This window comes from Nanorana parkeri, unplaced genomic scaffold (genome assembly GCF_000935625.1).
Source record: "Nanorana parkeri isolate BGI_ZX_2015 unplaced genomic scaffold, ASM93562v1 scaffold1562, whole genome shotgun sequence".
NCBI classification, from domain to species: Eukaryota; Metazoa; Chordata; class Amphibia; order Anura; family Dicroglossidae; genus Nanorana; species Nanorana parkeri.
In genome coordinates, this window is record NW_017307830.1 from 240,696 (window position 1) to 247,297 (window position 6,602).

The 6,602-nt window shown below is 47.0% G+C and overlaps 1 protein-coding gene across 1 annotated transcript; it reads left to right on the top strand.

The window, feature by feature from the left end:
* The first annotated feature begins 1,108 nt into the window (after positions 1–1,108).
* Positions 1,109–4,219, top strand: LOC108798813 (gonadotropin-releasing hormone II receptor-like). The gene is made up of 3 exons (XM_018570610.1): positions 1,109–2,001; positions 2,756–2,960; positions 3,662–4,219. The coding sequence occupies exons 1-3, from the start codon at positions 1,426–1,428 to the stop codon at positions 4,153–4,155; spliced, it is 1,275 nt and encodes a 424-aa protein (XP_018426112.1). The 5' UTR covers positions 1,109–1,425; the 3' UTR covers positions 4,156–4,219.
* Positions 4,220–6,602: the final 2,383 nt, after the last annotated feature.

The window sequence follows — 6,602 nt, forward strand, 5'->3', positions numbered from 1 at the left end:
AAAAAAAAAAAAAAAAAAAAACGCCCCCCCCCCCCCCCCACACACACACACACACACATACACACACATACACACCATGAACACTCCATTACTCCATAAATAAATGATCAGCGGACCAAATTCACAAGAGGGATCGATCCTGTAACAGCAGAATTAACCGGATCTCCCTGAGATATAAACATTAACCCATCACTGACCCATCTAGATATCTGCAGAACATTGCTCCGCCCCATCTCCCCCCTAAGAGATACATATTGATATATTCTGCAGAATATTCCATCACTGACCTCTCTAGAGATCTGCAGAACATTGCTCCGTCCCATCTCCCTCCTGACAGATACATATTGATATATTCTGCAGATTATTCCACCATTTACCCTTCTAGAGATCTGCAGAACATTGCTCCGTCCCATCTCCCTCCTGACATATATATATTGATATATTCTGCAGATTATTCCATCACTGACCCCTCTAGAGATCTGAGAACATTGCTCCGTCCCATCTCCCTCCTGACAGATACATATTGATATATTCTGCAGATTATTCCACCATTTACCCTTCTAGAGATCTGCAGAACATTGCTCCGTCCCATCTCCCTCCTGACATATATATATTGATATATTCTGCAGATTATTCCATCACTGACCCCTCCAGAGATCTGCAGAACATTGCTCTGTCCCATCTCCCTCCTGACAGATACATATTGATATATTCTGCAGATTATTCCTTCACTGACCTCTCTACAGATCTGCAGACCATTGCTCTGTCCCATCTCCCTCCTGACAGATACATATTGATATATTCTGCAGATTATTCCTTCACTGACCTCTCTACAGATCTGCAGCATATTGCTCCCACCTGATCTACCTTCTGCAAAGTTGGCAGCGCAGGTTCCATGATTATGTACTAACACTGTGTTTGGTTCTTTTCAGAAGTAATCGCTGGAAACAGAGGTCCTCAGTCACCCCACCAGGAAAATCCAGGAGCTGAGCAACCTGCAGACCCTCATTGTGATCGTATTCTCCTGAACATGTTGGGGATTATCTCCGGCTGTCCTTGAGAGGATGTTCGAGGAGGAAACCCCTGCTGAAGAGTTGGTGGACTTCCTTACTGGAATCAACTGGATAAAGTTTTGGTTTCGGAGGTGACAACTGATGTGGCACTCGTATCCTCCAGGACTGGGGAATCTCAGAGACACCTAAGATGACCTCAGAGAGGAAGGGAAATATATCTATGGACTACAATATTCTCCCATTACCAAAGTACCATTACCGAGTCCTTTCTAAGATGCTTTGTAGAGTCATAGAACCTCTGAGGGACCTCTAACCTCTCCATTACAAGTCATGGCATGGATCTGGCATTCACAATGATCACATCTTCTGCCAATTGGGACATACTTGATAAGCGTTCACTGACTAACTCAAGATGAATGGCAGTGACCAACCAAGGAGAGATGGCGAGGCCGATCCCCCGGGTCTCTGCCCGTTTAAAGGCTTCAACCTCAGCTGTGTCCATGACAACGGGTTTGAGCAACCACACGGACCCAATATAACTTTCCTTAATGAAGACCAATTTGTCCTTCCCACCTTCTCCACCGCTGCCAAGATCCGGGTGGCCATCACCTGCGTCCTCTTCATTTCCTCTGCCTGCTTTAATGTGGCCACTTTGTGGACCATCACCCATAAGTACCGGAAGAAATCACACATCCGCATCCTCATCATGAACCTGGTGGCAGCCGATTTGCTGATCACCTTTGTGGTCATGCCTCTGGACGCAGTGTGGAATGTCACCATCCAGTGGTATGCCGGCGATGTGGCCTGCAGGATCCTTATGTTCCTCAAGTTGGTTGCCATGTATTCTTCAGCCTTTGTTACCGTGGTGATCAGCCTTGACCGGCATGCTGCCATATTGAACCCGTTGGGCATAGGAGATGCGAAAAAGAAAAACAAGACAATGTTGTCTGTTGCCTGGGCACTAAGTTTAATCTTGTCTACTCCCCAGGTAGATCTCATTCAATGCCAGACTGAGGGCACCATACTCTAAAGACTCCCCAACTTTTAGGCTAAGGCCAGGCACAACGTTTTAGTTTTTATAGGCCAACCCCAACCTTAAAGTAAATCTGTGCCTTCCCCATTAAGTGCATATCAAACAGGTTCACTTTACTAGCACTCCACCCTCACCGTTCTATTGGGCTTCTGGGAGTGAATAGAATTACCTGTGCCTTGTAGCTTGGAGGAGGTTCCACAGGGAAGAGGACCATCTTCCTGCTCCCATGTGGCAGCACTAGGCCAGTTGGCCAGCCCCAGCATTATCATGTGGAATGAAGGGGTCACTTACTCTCCCATACCTGAATGTTCTGGAGATTTTATTCACTCCCTATGGCTGAGCAGAGCATTGGAAGTGTAAAGACAAAGTGAGAGTGTGCTGCTGGTGGAGCCACCATTAAAGTAGACCTGTTCCTTTGCCCTGTAGGGACACCCTAACCCTAATCCCTAACACTAACAGCGAGATGGAACATGGTGGGTGCCTGGGTAGGACAATGGTACATACTCTGCAGAACTGCAGGCATTGAAAGGCGTTATCACCCCCTTACACAGCACAACATGGGTAAGGAAGGGTCACAAAGGGCATTCATCATTGTACACCACCTTTGGCAGAAGAAAAAGTTCCCATATTTGAGTATTTGGGCACTTGCCGTTTTTAAAGCTTTATATGTTTTTCGGTGACTCTGTGTAAGTGTTTTTTTCTTCAGCAGCTGTTCGTGTTCCACACGGTGAGCCGGTCGTATCCGGTCTACTTCGTCCAGTGTGCCACGGTGGGCAGCTTCGGGGTCCACTGGCTGGAGACCCTGTACAACATGTTCACCTTCTGCTGCCTCTTCCTCCTCCCGCTCCTCATCATGGTCTTTTGCTACACACGAATCCTGTTGGAGATCTCCCGCAAGATGAAGAAGACTAAAGGTTAGGGCAGTTGGGCACCTCTGGCTGTGACACTTGGTTCTACCACCCTGGTCGAATGGCACATGATCCGTTAGAGCCAGTCTGGTAACACCCATTGGCCTGGGGATGTCATGTGATCGTTGATAGCCAATAGTAATAAAATTAAATCTGATGGTGCGTGCTAAGACGTCACATGATCATTGACAGCCAATATTAATGAAAGCTGTCAGTACGGTTATGTCTTGTGATCAATCATAGCCCATAGTAATAAAAGTCGGCAGTGGGAGGATGTCATGTGATCACTTATGGCCAGTAGTAATAAGAGATAGAGCTGTGGTAATGTCATGTGAGCACTGATAGCCAATAGTATTGAAAGCAGGTGGTGTAAGAATGTCATGTGATCATTCTTAGCCCATAGTAATGGAAGCAGTGGGGTGAGGATGCCATGTTATCACTTACAGCCAGTAGTAATATGAAATGGAGGTATGAGGTTGTCATGTTATCACTGACAGCCAATAGTAATGATATTTTGCACCATGATGATGTAGATTGGCTGTTTTGTGTCTTCTAAACTGACTGAAATCAAGAAACTGTACCAATTAGTTGGGTAATTATCAGGCAAGTCAGACTTTGGTGGCTTCTCTCCCCTCAGTAGGAGTTGCTCTTTCACGAATGACCAGTTGGTCAAACCCAACTGACTTCCCGGTTGTTCTTTCTTCTAGCTTCCTCCAAAGAAGTCAACCTCCGACGTTCCTACAACAACATCCCACGAGCGCGGATGAGGACTTTCAAGATGTCGCTGGTCATTGTCTTGACATTCATCGTGTGCTGGACTCCGTACTACCTCCTGGGGATCTGGTACTGGTTCTCCCCGGAGATGCTGACTAGTCGAAAGGTTCCTCCATCCCTCAGCCACATTCTCTTCCTCTTCGGCCTTTTCAACACGTGCCTGGACCCCATCATCTACGGCCTCTTCACCATCCACTTCCGCCGGGAAATAAGACGCGTCTGTAGGTGCGCCACTCAGGGAAAGGATGCAGACGCAACCTCGCTGGGCACTGGGTCCTTCCGCATCTCCACGGCTGCCGTGCCCTTGAAGAGGTCGGACGGCACTTCAGGAGGCTCGTGTAAATTCGACCTGGAGGTGACCGGAGTGGGTTTTCATTCAGGGAAATGCAACTACTGTAAACACAAAGTGGTAGAGAGTTTCATGTGAAGGAGCGGGCCATCAGAGGTCACCGGCACTCCACTGTGGGCAGCAAAAAGTTAGAGGAGAAACTTATAGGACCGTTTTCTTGTGCCTTACTGATCACAAAATGTGCCCAAGTTAGAAAATGAAATGTAAAGGCCTGTTTCTGGTTAAATTGGGACTAAAGCCAATTTCAGAGGAGAGCAGGAGTAGGCAACCTCGGCCATCCAGCTGTGGTGGAACTACAAGATCTATGTTCTGATTGTGATTCTCAATATGTCTTTGCCCAAAATGTGATGATTACATTTTAACTTTTTACTGTGTACACCAGAGTGCCGGTACTGTTTGCCTTGATCCCCGCGGTTCCTAAACTACAGCCCCCGGATGGGCCCATGCAGGCGATGGGTATGTCACATGACAACACCGGAATTGTCAGGCTATCGCAGAGCAGCAGATCATGTGACACTCTGAAGGGATTATCTGTGTGCATTGCTTTCCATCGCGTCGCTCTTGGCTTGTTATACCGCCAACTTTCGCCTTTTCTCGGATTTATAAAAATCGCAAATGGTGAAAAACGGACAAATTGAAGAAAATGCAGACAGAATTATCTCCGCGAAAGGACAGAAAGGCTTTCTACATTGTGGATATTGTTGGGCGATTGTTTTTTTGATGAATTATGGTGCAAAACCAAACGAGGATTGCCCAGAGCAGCTCTAAGAATTGGCGAGATCGAATTATTTCTAATGAAAGTAATGACGGATTACCGGGCTACAGCTTTTATAATGAGACCCCAAGGAGATGGGGGAATGTCCGAGATTAGGTGATGGCAGATAGCGCCCTCTTATGGTCACAGAGGAACCTGCCATTGACCTACTACATACTACAAGGAGCATCTCATGTTTCTAACCAAATCCTATTAAATTCTGCTTTTATCAGATAACTTACCTCCTCATGTTTTCTAAAGTGGCTTCTCTCCCCTCAGTAGGAGTTGCTCTTTCACGAATGACCAGTTGGTCAAACCCAACTGACTTCCCGGTTGTTCTTTCTTCTAGCTTCCTCCAAAGAAGTCAACCTCCGACGTTCCTACAACAACATCCCACGAGCGCGGATGAGGACTTTCAAGATGTCGCTGGTCATTGTCTTGACATTCATCGTGTGCTGGACTCCGTACTACCTCCTGGGGATCTGGTACTGGTTCTCCCCGGAGATGCTGACTAGTCGAAAGGTTCCTCCATCCCTCAGCCACATTCTCTTCCTCTTCGGCCTTTTCAACACGTGCCTGGACCCCATCATCTACGGCCTCTTCACCATCCACTTCCGCCGGGAAATAAGACGCGTCTGTAGGTGCGCCACTCAGGGAAAGGATGCAGACGCAACCTCGCTGGGCACTGGGTCCTTCCGCATCTCCACGGCTGCCGTGCCCTTGAAGAGGTCGGACGGCACTTCAGGAGGCTCGTGTAAATTCGACCTGGAGGTGACCGGAGTGGGTTTTCATTCAGGGAAATGCAACTACTGTAAACACAAAGTGGTAGAGAGTTTCATGTGAAGGAGCGGGCCATCAGAGGTCACCGGCACTCCACTGTGGGCAGCAAAAAGTTAGAGGAGAAACTTATAGGACCGTTTTCTTGTGCCTTACTGATCACAAAATGTGCCCAAGTTAGAAAATGAAATGTAAAGGCCTGTTTCTGGTTAAATTGGGACTAAAGCCAATTTCAGAGGAGAGCAGGAGTAGGCAACCTCGGCCATCCAGCTGTGGTGGAACTACAAGATCTATGTTCTGATTGTGATTCTCAATATGTCTTTGCCCAAAATGTGATGATTACATTTTAACTTTTTACTGTGTACACCAGAGTGCCGGTACTGTTTGCCTTGATCCCCGCGGTTCCTAAACTACAGCCCCCGGATGGGCCCATGCAGGCGATGGGTATGTCACATGACAACACCGGAATTGTCAGGCTATCGCAGAGCAGCAGATCATGTGACACTCTGAAGGGATTATCTGTGTGCATTGCTTTCCATCGCGTCGCTCTTGGCTTGTTATACCGCCAACTTTCGCCTTTTCTCGGATTTATAAAAATCGCAAATGGTGAAAAACGGACAAATTGAAGAAAATGCAGACAGAATTATCTCCGCGAAAGGACAGAAAGGCTTTCTACATTGTGGATATTGTTGGGCGATTGTTTTTTTGATGAATTATGGTGCAAAACCAAACGAGGATTGCCCAGAGCAGCTCTAAGAATTGGCGAGATCGAATTATTTCTAATGAAAGTAATGACGGATTACCGGGCTACAGCTTTTATAATGAGACCCCAAGGAGATGGGGGAATGTCCGAGATTAGGTGATGGCAGATAGCGCCCTCTTATGGTCACAGAGGAACCTGCCATTGACCTACTACATACTACAAGGAGCATCTCATGTTTCTAACCAAATCCTATTAAATTCTGCTTTTATCAGATAACTTACCTCCTCATGT

Bases quoted from the DNA above. Each gene is read 5' to 3' on its own strand.
- LOC108798813 (XM_018570610.1), top strand. From the start codon at position 1,426: ATGAATGGCAGTGACCAACCAAGGAGAGATGGCGAGGCCGATCCCCCG. The intron at 2,002-2,755 runs GTAGATCTCATT...TTTCTTCAGCAG, and splicing joins TAATCTTGTCTACTCCCCAG to CTGTTCGTGTTCCACACGGT. The intron at 2,961-3,661 runs GTTAGGGCAGTT...TCTTTCTTCTAG, and splicing joins CAAGATGAAGAAGACTAAAG to CTTCCTCCAAAGAAGTCAAC.